The 17,500-nt window shown below is 42.9% G+C and overlaps 1 protein-coding gene across 1 annotated transcript in view; it reads left to right on the top strand.

Annotated features, from left to right (window-relative positions):
* LOC124020799 (collagen alpha-1(XIV) chain-like) overlaps positions 1-17,500 on the top strand; it is a 268,028-nt gene that overhangs the window by 193,243 nt on the left and 57,285 nt on the right. Inside the window, exons 36-37 of the mRNA XM_046336070.1 lie at positions 7,774-7,932; positions 14,419-14,496. Coding sequence (XP_046192026.1) covers positions 7,774-7,932; positions 14,419-14,496 — 237 coding nt within the window. The remainder of the gene's footprint in view (positions 1-7,773; positions 7,933-14,418; positions 14,497-17,500) is intronic.

The raw sequence follows: 17,500 nt of genomic DNA, 5'->3' as shown, positions 1-17,500 counted from the left end.
CTAATGAATCATATTGTTTTCTACCACTCTGAAGTGATACCGTACTGAAGAAGTCTAATGAATCATATTGTTTTCTACCACTCTGAAGTGATACCGTACTGAAGAAGTCTAATGAATCATATTGTTTTCTACCACTCTGAAGTGATACCGTACTGAAGAAGTCTAATGAATCATATTGTTTTCTACCACTCTGAAGTGATACCGTACTGAAGAAGTCTAATGAATCATATTGTTTTCTACCACTCTGAAGTGATACCGTACTGAAGAAGTCTAATGAATCATATTGTTTTCTACCACTCTGAAGTGATACCGTACTGAAGAAGTCTAATGAATCATATTGTTTTCTACCACTCTGAAGTGATACCGTACTGAAGAAGTCTAATGAATCATATTGTTTTCTACCACTCTGAAGTGATACCGTACTGAAGAAGTCTAATGAATCATATTGTTTTCTACCACTCTGAAGTGATACCGTACTGAAGAAGTCTAATGAATCATATTGTTTTCTACCACTCTGAAGTGATACCGTACTGAAGAAGTCTAATGAATCATATTGTTTTCTACCACTCTGAAGTGATACCGTACTGAAGAAGTCTAATGAATCATATTGTTGTCTACCACTCTGAAGTGATACCGTACTGAAGAAGTCTAATGAATCATATTGTTTTCTACCACTCTGAAGTGATACCGTACTGAAGAAGTCTAATGAATCATATTGTTTTCTACCACTCTGAAGTGATACCGTACTGAAGAAGTCTAATGAATCATATTGTTTTCTACCACTCTGAAGTGATACCGTACTGAAGAAGTCTAATGAATCATATTGTTTTCTACCACTCTGAAGTGATACCGTACTGAAGAAGTCTAATGAATCATATTGTTTTCTACCACTCTGAAGTGATACCGTACTGAAGAAGTCTAATGAATCATATTGTTTTCTACCACTCTGAAGTGATACCGTACTGAAGAAGTCTAATGAATCATATTGTTTTCTACCACTCTGAAGTGATACCGTACTGAAGAAGTCTAATGAATCATATTGTTTTCTACCACTCTGAAGTGATACCGTACTGAAGAAGTCTAATGAATCATATTGTTTTCTACCACTCTGAAGTGATACCGTACTGAAGAAGTCTAATGAATCATATTGTTTTCTACCACTCTGAAGTGATACCGTACTGAAGAAGTCTAATGAATCATATTGTTTTCTACCACTCTGAAGTGATACCGTACTGAAGAAGTCTAATGAATCATATTGTTTTCTACCACTCTGAAGTGATACCGTACTGAAGAAGTCTAATGAATCATATTGTTTTCTACCACTCTGAAGTGATACCGTACTGAAGAAGTCTAATGAATCATATTGTTTTCTACCTCTCTGAAGTGATACCGTACTGAAGAAGTCTAATGAATCATATTGTTTTCTACCACTCTGAAGTGATACCGTACTGAAGAAGTCTAATGAATCATATTGTTGTCTACCACTCTGAAGTGATACCGTACTGAAGAAGTCTAATGAATCATATTGTTTTCTACCACTCTGAAGTGATACCGTACTGAAGAAGTCTAATGAATCATATTGTTTTCTACCACTCTGAAGTGATACCGTACTGAAGAAGTCTAATGAATCATATTGTTTTCTACCACTCTGAAGTGATACCGTACTGAAGAAGTCTAATGAATCATATTGTTTTCTACCACTCTGAAGTGATACCGTACTGAAGAAGTCTAATGAATCATATTGTTTTCTACCACTCTGAAGTGATACCGTATTGAAGAAGTCTAATGAATCATATTGTTTTCTACCACTCTGAAGTGATACCGTACTGAAGAAGTCTAATGAATCATATTGTTGTCTACCACTCTGAAGTGATACCGTACTGAAGAAGTCTAATGAATCATATTGTTTTCTACCACTCTGAAATGATACTGTACTGAAGAAGTCTAATGAATCATATTGTTTTCTACCACTCTGAAGTGATACCGTACTGAAGAAGTCTAATGAATCATATTGTTTTCTACCACTCTGAAGTGATACCGTACTGAAGAAGTCTAATGAATCATATTGTTTTCTACCACTCTGAAGTGATACCGTACTGAAGAAGTCTAATGAATCATATTGTTTTCTACCACTCTGAAGTGATACCGTACTGAAGAAGTCTAATGAATCATATTGTTTTCTACCACTCTGAAGTGATACCGTACTGAAGAAGTCTAATGAATCATATTGTTTTCTACCACTCTGAAGTGATACCGTACTGAAGAAGTCTAAAGAAGGATATAGTTTTCTACCACTCTGAAGTGATACCGTACTGAAGAAGTCTAATGAATCATATTGTTTTCTACCACTCTGAAGTGATACCGTACTGAAGAAGTCTAATGAATCATATTGTTTTCTACCACTCTGAAGTGATACCGTACTGAAGAAGTCTAATGAATCATATTGTTTTCTACCACTCTGAAGTGATACCGTATTGAAGAAGTCTAATGAATCATATTGTTTTTTACCACTCTGAAGTGATACCGTACTGAAGAAGTCTAATGAATCATATTGTTTTCTACCACTCTGAAGTGATACCGTACTGAAGAAGTCTAATGAATCATATTGTTTTCTACCACTCTGAAGTGATACCGTACTGAAGAAGTCTAATGAATCATATTGTTTTCTACCTCTCTGAAGTGATACCGTACTGAAGAAGTCTAATGAATCATATTGTTTTCTACCACTCTGAAGTGATACCGTACTGTACTCCATCAGTCTCCTGTTTTATTTCCTCTGTGAGTCATTGTCAGTCCCATAAAGCGGAGAAGGCTGTTTTGTAAGAGGATGTGAAATGCACTCTGCCTATCTGCTGTAATAGAAAACCCCATCAGTCCACACACGGTTAGAAACCCATAGGTGAAGAACAGGGATATCTCCAATGGAAAAAGCAAACAAATGAAGCGCTGCATATTGCAGCAGCGAGGAGCGAGGAGGAACTGTCAGTGACACTTGCCGTTCGCATTAAAAACACAGCCAGCGCGCTGGATGAAATAGGCTAATACATCATGTTGGCACTCGAATTATAACACCATTGATCAGAGGACCCATCTGACCCACGGGACTGAGTGTGTGTGTGTGTGTGTGTGTCTCTCCTCTCCTCTCCACTTTTCCTATCTCTCCTCTCCTCTCTACTTCTTATTCTCCTCTCTTCACCATCCCCTCCGTCCCTGTCCTGAATATCATCATCAAGGCCATGGGGTTCATCCCTTAAACTACCCTCCCTATTCATAGTCACTCGCAGGCAGGCAGGCAGGCAGACAGACAGACAGACAGACAGACAGACAGACAGACAGACAGACAGACAGACAGACAGACAGACTGTCCCCATGACGCTGGTCAGACTGTGAATAAACACTGTTTGATTAATGGATGTTTGTCCCAAATGAGCACCCTGTTCCCTATGTAGAGCCTCATTGGCTCTGGTCAAAAGCAGTGCACTATATAGGGAATATGGTACTGTTTCAGATGCATCCCAGGCCTTGTGGATACAGTGGTCGTTGGAAGACTGTTGAACTTTTTGTTGTTCGGACAAAACATTTTTTTTTTGTTCAGGCAATTGGTGGTTTGAAAAATGGTTCTTTGTCTTGTAATTGTCTTTAGCTGAGAAGGAGGTTGATATGCTGTCTGTGTGTTGGGTTAAGTGTGTCTCTAAACCCACAACAGTAGTCCTGGGGTAGTGTCCCAAATGGCACCCTATTCCCTACACAGTGTAATGGGCTCTGGTCAGAAGTAGTGCACTATATTGGGCATAGGGTGCCATTTGGAACTGAACCCTGGATCCAACCATATAACACAGGCAGGCAGGCAGCTAGGCGTTGACAGTCTCTGACATGTATAAACACAACCAGACCTAGTGAACTGGAGAAAATAGTTTCACTCCAAGAACCCATTAAAACAACCGTATAGAGTATTACACACGTCACAGACCGGCCAAATGGTTTCTGTTTCTGACGCACAAATATCAACTCTGTCTAACTTCAGATTAGCCTCACCTTGTTACTGTGTGAGCTGAGATGTACTGTTTCCATGGAAATGTTAATGCTTGCATCTCAAATTGCACCCTATTCCCTATGTAGTGCACTACTTTTGACCAGGGCTCATTTGGGTAGTGGTCAAAAGTAGGGCACTATTTAGGGAATAGGGTACCATTTGGGGCGTGGTCATTATGATTGCAATTCTCACACCTGACAGACTTACGGTTGTAACTGAGCTTTGTATCCCTGGACAGCAGAGGAGCCTGTCTGGGAAACCTGTGATTTATTGTGAATTGCTACAATACATTGTGACAAGGAGAAAGTTGATAGTTGGACACATGGCAGGTAAATCTTGAAGTCATGTACGAGATACACTACCGGTCCAAAGTTTTAGAACACCTACTCATTCAAGGGTTTTTGTCACGTTCGTCGTATGGAGGAGACCAAGGCGCAGCCTGAATTGAATACATATGATATTTTAATGAAGGCGGACACTAAACAACATGAAGCTATACTACAAACAGTGCAGACACAGGCAACTAGACATAGACAATAACCTACGAAATACCCAAAGAAGATGGCTGCCAAAATATGGTTCCCAATCAGAGACAACGATAAACACCTGCCTCTAATTGAGAACCAATCTAGGCAACCATAGACATATATAGACACCTAGATGATAAACAACCCCATAAACCTACAAGACCCCTAGACAGTACAAAAACACATTCATCACCCATGTCACACCCTGACCTAACCAAAACAATAAAGAAAACAAAGAATACTCAGGTCAGGGAGTGACAGTTTTTCTTTATTTTTTTACTATTTTCTACATTGTAGAATAATAGTGAAGACATCAAAACTATGAAATAACACATCATGGAATCATGTAGTACCTCAAAAAGTGTTAAAACAAATCAAAATATATTTTATATTTGAGATTCTTCAAATAGCCACCCTTTGCCTTGATGACAGCTTTGCACAGTCTTGGCATTCTATTCAACCAGCTTCATGAGGTAGTCACCTGGAATGCATTTCAATTAACCTCATTTCAATGACCTCAACCAAGTTAATTTGTGGAATTTATTTCATTCTTAATGCGTTTCAACCAATCAGTTGTTTTGTGACAAAGTAGGGGTGGTATACAGAAGATAGCCTTATTTGGTAAACAACCAAGTCCATATTATGGCTTGAACAGCTCAAATAAGCAAAGAGAAATGACAGACCATCATTACTTTAAGACATGAAAGTCAGTCAATTTCAAGAACTTTGAAAGTTTCTTCAAGTGCAGTCGCAAAAACCATCAAGCACTATGATGAAACTGTCTCTCAACCAGCTTGTTGAACTCTTTTTTGGGGTTACATTTTTCTTGGTTCCTACATGATTCAATATGTGTTATTTCATAGTTTTGATGTCTTCACCCATGAATGAGTAGGTGTTCTAAAACGTTTGACTCGTACGTGTATTTCTTGAGAAACAATTTCTTGAACAATGGTATAAAAGGTGACTCAACCCAGAGATGTCACTCGAAATGGACATTACACCCCTTTACTGTTTATTACGGGCAATAGTTCTCATTGGTTGGCCCCACTCACAGCCAATTGATAGGGTTGTGACTAGAGGGAGTACAGCTACGGACGAATTTACCATTCAACTACCGCCCGAGTCTGGACCTGGACTTTGAAGCCAGAGAATGAGTCAGAGTTGCATTTCACTGTTACTTTTACAACCGATAACTGTACACGTTGAGTTAAAACAACGGACTACTGTTTATGTTAATGAGGGTGCTGAGGACTTGGTACGCCTGCTATGTTGTCCAATGACTGACTGTTTATGTTAATGAGGGTGCTGAGGACTTGGTACGCCTGCTATGTTGTCCAATGACTGACTGTTTATGTTAATGAGGGTGCTAAGGACTTGATACGCCTGCTATGTTGTCCAATGACTGACTGTTTATGTTAATGAGGGTGCTGAGGACTTGGTACGCCTGCTATGTTGTCCAATGACTGACTGTTTATGTTAATGAGGGTGCTAAGGACTTGATACGCCTGCTATGTTGTCCAATGACTGACTGTTTATGTTAATGAGGGTGCTGAGGACTTGGTACGCCTGCTATGTTGTCCAATTTTACATTTACATTTAAGTCATTTAGCAGACGCTCTTATCCAGAGCGACTTACAAATTGGTGCATTCACCTTACCAATGACTGACTGTTTATTTTAATGAAAGTGCTGAGGACTTGGTACGCCTGCTATGTTGTCCAATGGCTGACTGTTTATTTTAATGTAAGTGCTGAGGACTTGATACGCCTGCTATGTTGTCCAATGGCTGACTGTTTATTTTAATGTAAGTGCTGAGGACTTGATACGCCTGCTATGTTGTCCAATGACTGACTGTTTATGTTAATGAGGGTGCTGAGGACTTGGTACGCCTGCTATGTTGTCCAATGACTGACTGTTTATTTTAATGAGGGTGCTGAGGACTTGATACGCCTGCTATGTTGTCCAATGACTGACTGTTTATTTTAATGAGGGTGCTGAGGACTTGATACGCCTGCTATGTTGTCCAATGACTGACTGTTTATTTTAATGAGGGTGCTGAGGACTTGATACGCCTGCTATGTTGTCCAATGACTGACTGTTTATTTTAATGAGGGTGCTGAGGACTTGATACGCCTGCTATGTTGTCCAATGACTGACTGTTTATTTTAATGAGGGTGCTGAGGACTTGGTACGCCTGCTATATTGTCCAATGACTGACTGTTTATGTTAATGAGGGTGCTGAGGACTTGGTACGCCTGCTATGTTGTCCAATGACTGACTGTTTATGTTAATGAAAGTGCTGAGGACTTGGTACGCCTGCTATGTTGTCCAATGACTGACTGTTTATTTTAATGAGGGTGCTGAGGACTTGGTACGCCTGCTATATTGTCCAATGACTGACTGTTTATGTTAATGAGGGTGCTGAGGACTTGGTACGCCTGCTATGTTGTCCAATGACTGACTGTTTATGTTAATGAAAGTGCTGAGGACTTGATACGCCTGCTATGCTGTCCAATGGCTGACTGTTAGGAGACAGCATTTACTCTCTGGATGATAGTTATACCACAAAGCACCACATCCAAGGATCCGTTATAGGACCCTTATACAGTATGCTTGATTTATGAAGCATGTACGTAGGTTTTGTATGAAAGATACTTCATTTAAAGTGGGACTGATAATACTGTGGTCTGTGTCAGTCTGTGTAAAACACAGTGTTCCATCTCCTCTCCCCACAGACTGATAATACTGTGGTCTGTGTCAGTCAGTGTTCCATCTCCTCTCCCCACAGACTGATAATACTGTGGTCTGTGTCAGTCTGTGTAAAACACGGTGTTCCATCTCCTCTCCCCACAGACTGATAATACTGTGGTCTGTGTCAGTCTGTATAAAACACAGTGTTCCATCTCCTCTCCCCAGACTGATAATACTGTGGTTTGTGTCAGTCTGTGTAAAACACTCCTCTCCCCACAGACTGATAATACTGTGGTCCATCTCACTGTTCCATCTCCTCTCCCCACAGACTGATAATACTGTGGTTTGTGTCAGTCTGTGTAAAACACAGTGTTCCATCTCCTCTCCCCACAGACTGATAATACTGTGGTTTGTGTCAGTCTGTGTAAAACACGGTGTTCCATCTCCTCTCCCCACAGACTGATAATACTGTGGTTTGTGTCAGTCTGTGTAAAACACAGTGTTCCATCTCCTCTCCCCACAGCTCCACATGGCGATCAGTAAGACCACAGCCAGGGTGGTGGTTGACTGTAAGGTAGTGGGAGGAAAGCCCATCAACGCAGCTGGCAACATCAGTATAGACGGGGTGGAGGTACTGGGACGCATGGTACGATCCAGAGGGAAGAGAGACAACTCAGCTCCGGTAAGAATGATGGAGGAATCTACCACACCTGGTTCTGCTTACACAGTATCACCATAAGGTGTTAATGTTTGTGTTTTTACAAAAGTTGAAAAGCCTAAAACGTTAAGACAAGAAACAAGCATAGTTTGCAGGAGTTTCTTTTTCATTTAAACTACTCCTAATCCTCAACCCTAAACCTAACTAGACATCGTCAACACACCTGCAAAGACAAGCAACCTCTAGATGTACAAGACATTTGACTTTCAAAGCATGACACGGGGTATTTCTCAATAAGCATACCACCGTGTTTCACACTCTCCTGCTGCATTCTCAGAGGATCTTCGTTCCTTCATATCTATCAGCTAGCTACGTATATGTGAAGCGTAATAATATAGCTAACCAGATAGTTTAACAGGAAAAAATGACTTAAAATAATGTTATGCAAGGTAGATGTCAATTCTTTGTGGCTAGCTAACAGTAGTAGCTAACAGTATTAGCTAACAGTAGCTAACAGTAGTAGCTAACAGTATTAGCTAACAGTAGCAGCTAACAGTATTAGCTAACAGTAGCAGCTAACAGTATTAGCTAACAGTAGCAGCTAACAGTAGCAGCTAACAGTAGCAGCTAACAGTAGTAGCTAACAGTAGTAGCTAACAGTAGTAGCTAACAGTAGCAGCTAACAGTAGTAGCTAACAGTAGCAGCTAACAGTATTAGCTAACAGTAGCAGCTAACAGTAGTAGCTAACAGTAGTAGCTAACAGTAGCAGCTAACAGTAGTAGCTAACAGTAGTAGCTAACAGTAGTAGCTAGCCAAGCCAGTTAGCCCTATTGACTTGCTATGGGCTTGCGATCTACGCACACTACAGTGGGTATTGTAGGCAGGTATACATGCCAAAATGAACCCAGCATGTATGTATTATTATCATCACTCATTCATATATCCTTATGTACATATTCCTTATCCCCTTACACTGTGTATAAGACAGTAGTTTTGGAATTGTTAGGTAGATTACTTGTTGGTTATCACTGCATTGTCGGAACTAGAAGCACAAGCATTTCGCTACACTCGCATTAACATCTGCTAACCATGTGTATGTGACAATTTTTTTTGTGATTTGATTTGATTTTTATTAACGTATCAAGATAACATATTGTAGTCAGGCAACATGTGAGATGTGAATGGGCAACGTTTCATTCCGAAGTTGAAGTTTATTTTCTCACACTCAAAATAATGGCCGCCATTGATTTCAATAAATATTGCGTAATTTCTTTACGTGGTTGCGTCATCTTTCTGTGCCTACTTTCCATTGAAGCTTGCATCGATGCATTAAAATATGTACAAACGGAGTACTGCATTCCAGAAGCTTCATTTCACATACTTTGATTTAAACCCATACTCTGACTCTCCCGTGCTCCAGTTTGCTCGGAGCACGGCGTGCGTGCTCGGAGAGCGGTAGTATTCATTTTGAGAAACACAGAGTGTCAGGCTCTGCATCATTCTCTGAGCTGGCTGTCCTATAGACCTACAGCTTTCAGTCACACACCATACAGCCTCTATAATACCCCAACAACACCATGCAGCCTTAATAACAACACCCTACAGTTTCCATAATATCACAACAACACCCTACTGTCTCTATAATACCCCAACAACACCCTACAGCCTCTATAATACCCCAATAACACCCTACAGCCTCTATAATACCACAACAACACCATGCAGCCTCTATAACAACACCCTACAGCCTCTATAATACCACAACAACACCATGCAGCCTCTATAACAACACCCTACAGCCTCTATAATACCACAACAACACCATGCAGCCTCTATAACAACACCCTACAGCTTCTATAATATCACAACAACACCCTACAGCCTCTATAATACCCCAACAACACCCTACAGCCTCTATAATACCCCAATAACACCCTACAGCCTCTATAATACCACAACAACACCATGCAGCCTCTATAACAACACCATACAGCCTCTATAATACCACCACATCCTACAGGCACTATAATACCACAACAACACTCTACAGCCTCTATAATACCACAACAACACCCTACATCCTCTATACTATCACAACAACACCCTACATCCTCTATAATACCACAACAACACCCTACGGCCTCTATAATACCACAACAACACCCTACAGCCTCTATAACAACACCCTTTCAACCTCTATAATACCACAACAACACCAAACAGCCTCTATAATACCACAACACCCTACAGCTTCTATAGTCCCACAACAACACCCTGCAGTCTCTATAACACCCCCACAACACCCTACAGACTCTATAGTCCCACAACAACACCCTACAGACTCCATAGTCCCACAACACCCTACAGACTCCATAGTCCCACAACACCCTACAGACTCCATAGTCCCACAACACCCTACAGACTCCATAGTCCCACAACAACACATACAGCCTCTATAACACCACAACACCATACAGCCTCTATAATAACACCCTAAAGCCTCTATAACAACACCATACATCCTCTATAACAACACCATTACAGCCTCTATAATCCCACAACAACACAGTCCCGTCCTCCTCACTGTGATCAATGTGACCCAAGATGTCAGGACAGGAAATTAGATGAGGAGCATTCTTTGTTAGATGCATAATAGTTGTGTGATGATTTCTGTGCAGCTCTGAGGGTAGATGAATGGACTGCTTTGCAACTATGTGAGAATGTATTCTTTGATTATTTCTGGAGACAGGCTGATGAAAAGAAAGTGCTTGAAACAGCATTTTAAGGGAATTGGTAGAAAGAAAGAAAAGTCCCCTGAGATGTTTGACAATTAATTCTCGGTTTATTGTCCTTTTAAAGTGGCGAGGCTTTCATATTTCTCAGCAGTTTCATCTCATCGATGTGTAATTCCATAAGTAATACATTTAATTTATTTCAGCCTCTCTCAGTGAAAGTGCATTCCCACTGGGCACAGACGTCAATTCAACGTCTATTCCACGTCGGTTCAATGTAATTTCATTGAAATGACGTGGAAACAACGTTGATTCAACCCGTGTGTCCAGTGGGGTTGTGTGTATGTACATTTAAATCATTCAGTTCATCATCATTGAGCAGACAGACAGTCACCATTACACAGCCTGTTGAGCAGACAGACAGTCACCATTACACAGCCTGTTGAGCAGACAGACAGTCACCATTACACAGCCTGTTGAGCAGACAGACAGTCACCATTACACAGCCTGTTGAGCAGACAGACAGTCACCATTACACAGCCTGTTGAGCAGACAGACAGTCACCATTACACAGCCTGTTGAGCAGACAGACAGTCACCATTACACAGCCTGTTGAGCAGACAGACAGTCACCATTACACAGCCTGTTGAGCAGACAGACAGTCACCATTACACAGCCTGTTGAGCAGACAGACAGTCACCATTACACAGCCTGTTGAGCAGACAGACAGTCACCATTACACAGCCTGTTGAGCAGACAGACAGTCACCATTACACAGCCTGTTGAGCAGACAGACAGTCACCATTACACAGCCTGTTGAGCAGACAGACAGTCACCATTACACAGCCTGTTGAGCAGCCTGTTGAGCAGACAGACAGTCACCATTACACAGCCTGTTGAGCAGACAGACAGTCACCATTACACAGCCTGTTGAGCAGACAGACAGTCACCATTACACAGCCTGTTGAGCAGACAGACAGTCACCATTACACAGCCTGTTGAGCAGACAGACAGTCACCATTACACAGCCTGTTGAGCAGACAGACAGTCACCATTACACAGCCTGTTGAGCAGACAGACAGTCACCATTACACAGCCTGTTGAGCAGACAGACAGTCACCATTACACAGCCTGTTGAGCAGACAGACAGTCACCATTACACAGCCTGTTGAGCAGACAGACAGTCACCATTACACAGCCTGTTGAGCAGACAGACAGTCACCATTACACAGCCTGTTGAGCAGACAGACAGTCACCATTACACAGCCTGTTGAGCAGACAGTCACCATTACACAGCCTGTTGAGCAGACAGACAGTCACCATTACACAGCCTGTTGAGCAGACAGACAGTCACCATTACACAGCCTGTTGAGCAGACAGACAGTCACCATTACACAGCCTGTTGAGCAGACAGACAGTCACCATTACACAGCCTGTTGAGCAGACAGTCACCATTACACAGCCTGTTGAGCAGACAGACAGTCACCATTACACAGCCTGTTGAGCAGACAGACAGTCACCATTACACAGCCTGTTGAGCAGACAGACAGTCACCATTACACAGCCTGTTGAGCAGACAGACACCATTACACAGCCTGTTGAGCAGATAGACAGTCACCATTACACAGCCTGTTGAGCAGACAGACAGTCACCATTACACAGCCTGTTGAGCAGACAGTCACCATTAAACAGCCTGTTGAGCAGACAGACAGTCACCATTACACAGCCTGTTGAGCCGACAGACAGTCACCATTACACAGCCTGTTGAGCAGACAGACAGTCACCATTACACAGCCTGTTGAGCAGACAGTCACCATTACACAGCCTGTTGAGCAGACAGACAGTCACCATTACACAGCCTGTTGAGCAGACAGTCACCATTACACAGCCTGTTGAGTAGACAGTCACCATTACACAGCCTGTTGAGCAGACAGTCACCATGACACAGCCTGTTGAGCAGACAGTCACCATTACACAGCCTGTTGAGCCGACAGACAGTCACCATTACACAGCCTGTTGAGCAGACAGACAGTCACCATTACACAGCCTGTTGAGCAGACAGTCACCATTACACAGCCTGTTGAGCAGACAGACAGTCACCATTACACAGCCTGTTGAGCAGACAGTCACCATTACACAGCCTGTTGAGTAGACAGTCACCATTACACAGCCTGTTGAGCAGACAGTCACCATGACACAGCCTGTTGAGCAGACAGTCACCATTACACAGCCTGTTGAGCCGACAGACAGTCACCATTACACAGCCTGTTGAGCCGACAGACAGTCACCATTACACAGCCTGTTGAGTAGACAGTCACCATGACACAGCCTGTTGAGCAGACAGTCACCATGACACAGCCTGTTGAGCAGACAGACAGTCACCATGACACAGCCTGTTGAGCAGACAGACAGTCACCATGACACAGCCTGTTGAGCAGACAGACAGTCACCATGACACAGCCTGTTGAGCAGACAGACAGTCACCATGACACAGCCTGTTGAGCAGACAGTCACCATTACACAGCCTGTTGAGCAGACAGTCACCATTACACAGCCTGTTGAGTAGACAGTCACCATTACACAGCCTGTTGAGTAGACAGTCACCATTACACAGCCTGTTGAGTAGACAGTCACCATTACACAGCCTGTTGAGTAGACAGTCACCATTACACAGCCTGTTGAGTAGACAGTCACCATTACACAGCCTGTTGAGTAGACAGTCACCATTACACAGCCTGTTGAGCAGACAGTCACCATTACACAGCCTGTTGAGCAGACAGTCACCATTACACCGCCTGTTGAGCAGACAGTCACCATTACACAGCCTGTTGAGCAGACAGTCACCATTACACAGCCTGTTGAGCAGACAGTCACCATTACACAGCCTGTTGTGCAGACAGACAGTCACCATTACACAGCCTGTTGAGCAGACAGTCACCATTACACAGCCTGTTGAGCAGACAGTCACCATTACACAGCCTGTTGAGCAGACAGACAGTCACCATTACACAGCCTGTTGAGCAGACAGACAGTCACCATTACACAGCCTGTTGAGCAGACAGACAGTCACCATTACACAGCCTGTTGAGCAGACAGTCACCATTACACAGCCTGTTGAGTAGACAGTCACCATTACACAGCCTGTTGAGCAGACAGTCACCATTACACAACCTGTTGAGCAGACAGTCACCATTACACAACCTGTTGAGCAGACAGTCACCATTACACATCCTGTTGAGCAGATAGTCACCATTACACAACCTGTTGAGCAGACAGAGAGTCGTCATCATACCTCACAGACCATGGTGTAGACCACAGTGTAGAACACAGTGTAGACCATGGTGTATAACACTGTGTAGAACACTGTGTAGAACACTGTGTAGACCACGGTGTATAACACTGTGTAGAACACTGTGCAGAACACTGTGTGGACTACGGTGTATAACATTGTGTAGACCACGGTGTAGAACACTGTGTAGAACATTGTGTAGACCACGGTGTATAACATTGTGTAGACCATGGTGTAGAACACTGTGTAGAACATTGTGTAGACCACGGTGTATAACATTGTGTAGACCATGGTGTAGAACACTGTGTAGAACATTGTGTAGACCATGGTGTAGAACACTGTGTAGAACATTGTGTAGACCACGGTGTAGACCACAGTGTAGAACATTGTGTAGACCACGGTGTAGAACTCTGTATACCATAAGTGTGTTGCAATGTCATGCCAATATGAACTCTTTCTCTGTGTATTTGTTCTCTGTGTGTGTATAGTTCCAGATCCAGATGTTTGACATTATCTGCAGCACGTCCTGGGCCAGTCGAGACAAGTGCTGTGAGCTCCCTGGAATGGTAAGAACAACTGCCTTTTAACCAACCATTCAAACAATCAACAGACCAAAAACCAACAGACCAACAGTCAACAATCAACGACCAACAGACCAATAACCAACAGACCAATAACCAACAGACCAACAGACCAACAACCAACAGACCAACCAACCATTAAAACAACCAACCATTTAAATGACCAACCATTTAAACGACCAACAGACCAACAACCAACAAACCAACGACCAACAGACCAACAACCAACAACCAACGGACCAACCAACCATTAAAACAACCAACCATTTAAACGACCAACCATTTAAATGACCAACCATTTAAACGACCAACAGACCAACAACCAACAGACCAACCAACCATTTAAACAACCAACAGACCAACCAACCATTTAAACAACCAACCAACTAATCAACCAGACAACCGTTAAGCCATTCAAACACCAAACAACTAGTCTCACGAGCCATGCTTGAGGTCTGACGCTGTATGAAAGTCTGTTGAGAAAGAAACCATCCATCCAACCCGCCAACTCTCATCCACTCCAAGAAGATGAATAACTGAGAGAGACTTCCAACCCGCCAACTCTCATCCACTCCTAGAAGATGAATAACTGAGAGAGACTTCCAACCCGCCAACTCTCATCCACTCCAAGAAGATGAATAACTGAGAGAGACTTCCAACCCGCCAACTCTAATCCACTCCAAGAAGATGAATAACTGAGAGAGACTTCCAACCCGCCAACTCTAATCCACTCCAAGAAGATGAATAACTGAGAGAGACTTCCAACCCGCCAACTCTAATCCACTCCAAGAAGATGAATAACTGAGAGAGACTTCCAACCCGCCAACTCTAATCCACTCCAAGAAGATGAATAACTGAGAGAGACTGAGAGAGACTTCCAACCCGCCAACTCTCAATCCACTCCAAGAAGATGAATAACTGAGAGAGACTTCCAACCCGCCAACTCTAATCCACTCCAAGAAGATGAATAACTGAGAGAGACTTCCAACTCTAATCCACTCCAAGAAGATGAATAACTGAGAGAGACTTCCAACCCGCCAACTCTAATCCACTCCAAGAAGATGAATAACTGAGAAGATGAATAACTGAGAGAGACTTCCAACCCGCCAACTCTCATCCACTCCAAGAAGATGAATAACTGAGAGAGACTTCCAACCTGCCAACTCTAATCCACTCCACGATGATGAATAACTGAGAGAGACTACCATCCAACCCAACCATCCAACCCACCAACTCTAATCCACTCCACAATGATGAATAACTGTACTCTCAAACCACTGTTCTTTCTCCTCTCTGTACTAAATCCACATAGCCTGCAGGCAGGGTGTTGCTATGTGCCATATGTCAGACAGAACATACCTTTTTTTCTAAGAGTGTATCTAGAACCTAAAAAGGTTCTTCGGCTGTCCCCATAGGAGAACCCTTTGAAGAAATATTTTTGGTTCTAGGTTTCCAGGTAGAATGGAACCCATAGGTAGAACCCCAACACTGGTTTCACCAACACTGGTCAGTCAAAGACAGGACACTGACCTAGCTAGACCAGAATAGGACATGTCCCATGCCTAGGGACAGACAGGAGAGACATGTAGACCAGACCCAACACTTTTGGGTTCCAGGTAGAATGGAACCCAACACTGACCTAGCTAGGTTACACCTGGTCAGTATCATGAGACATGTTGACCTAGGAAACAGGAGACATGTCCACACTGACCTAGAGACCGAATAGGGTTATGCTATGGGGACAGACCTAGTAGTCATGAGAGACATGTCCAACATAGACCAGACAGTACATGAGACATGTCCAACACTGACCTAGCTAGACCAGACAGTAACATGAGACATGACCAACACTGACCTAGCTAGACCAGACAGTAACATGAGACATGTCCAACACTGACCTAGCTAGACCAGACAGTAACATGAGACATGAGACCTAGCTAGACCAGACAGTAACACTGACATGAGACATGTCCAACACTGACCTAGCTAGACCAGACAGTAACATGAGACATGAGACATGACCAGACAGTAACCAGACATGACCAACACTGACCTAGCTAGACCAGACAGTATCATGAGACATGACCAGGACTGACCTAGCTAGACCAGACAGTAATGAGAGACATGACCAGGACTGACCTAGCTAGACCAGACAGTAACATGAGACATGACCAACACTGACCTAGCTAGACCAGACAGTAACATGAGACATGTCCAACACTGACCTAGCTAGACCAGACAGTAACATGAGACATGTGACAACACTGACCTAGCTAGACCAGACACATGAGACATGACCAACACTGACCTAGCTAGACCAGACAGTATCATGAGACATGTCCAACACTGACCTAGCTAGACCAGACAGTATCATGAGACATGTGACCTAGCTAGACCAGACAGTATCATGAGACATGTCCTGACCTAGCTAGACCAGACAGTATCATGAGACATGTGACCTAGCTAGACCAGACAGTAACATGACATGTCCAACACTGACCTAGCTAGACCAGACAGTATCATGAGACATGTCCAACACTGACCTAGCTAGACCAGACAGTAACATGAGAGACATGACCAGACAGTATCATGAGACATGTCCAACACTGACCTAGACCTAGTATCATGAGAGACATGACCAACACTGACCTAGCTAGACCAGACAGTATCTAGACCAGACAGTATCATGAGAGACATGTCCAACACTGACCTAGCTAGACCAGACAGTATCATGAGAGACATGTCCAACACTGACCTAGCAAGACCAGACAGTAACATGAGACATGTCCATGGCCTACATGACATGGCCTACCTTCAAACTCAGTGCCTCTTTGCTTGACATCATGGGAAAATCAAAAGAAATCAGCCAAGAATTGTAGACCTCCACAAGTCTGGTTCATCCTTGGGAGCAATTTCCAAATGCCTGAAGGTACCATGTTAATCTGTACAGACAATAGTATGCAAGTATAAACACCATGGGACCACACAG

This window comes from Oncorhynchus gorbuscha, unplaced genomic scaffold (assembly GCF_021184085.1).
Source record: "Oncorhynchus gorbuscha isolate QuinsamMale2020 ecotype Even-year unplaced genomic scaffold, OgorEven_v1.0 Un_scaffold_914, whole genome shotgun sequence".
Taxonomy (NCBI): Eukaryota; Metazoa; Chordata; class Actinopteri; order Salmoniformes; family Salmonidae; genus Oncorhynchus; species Oncorhynchus gorbuscha.
This window is presented reverse-complemented; position numbering and strand designations above follow the sequence as displayed.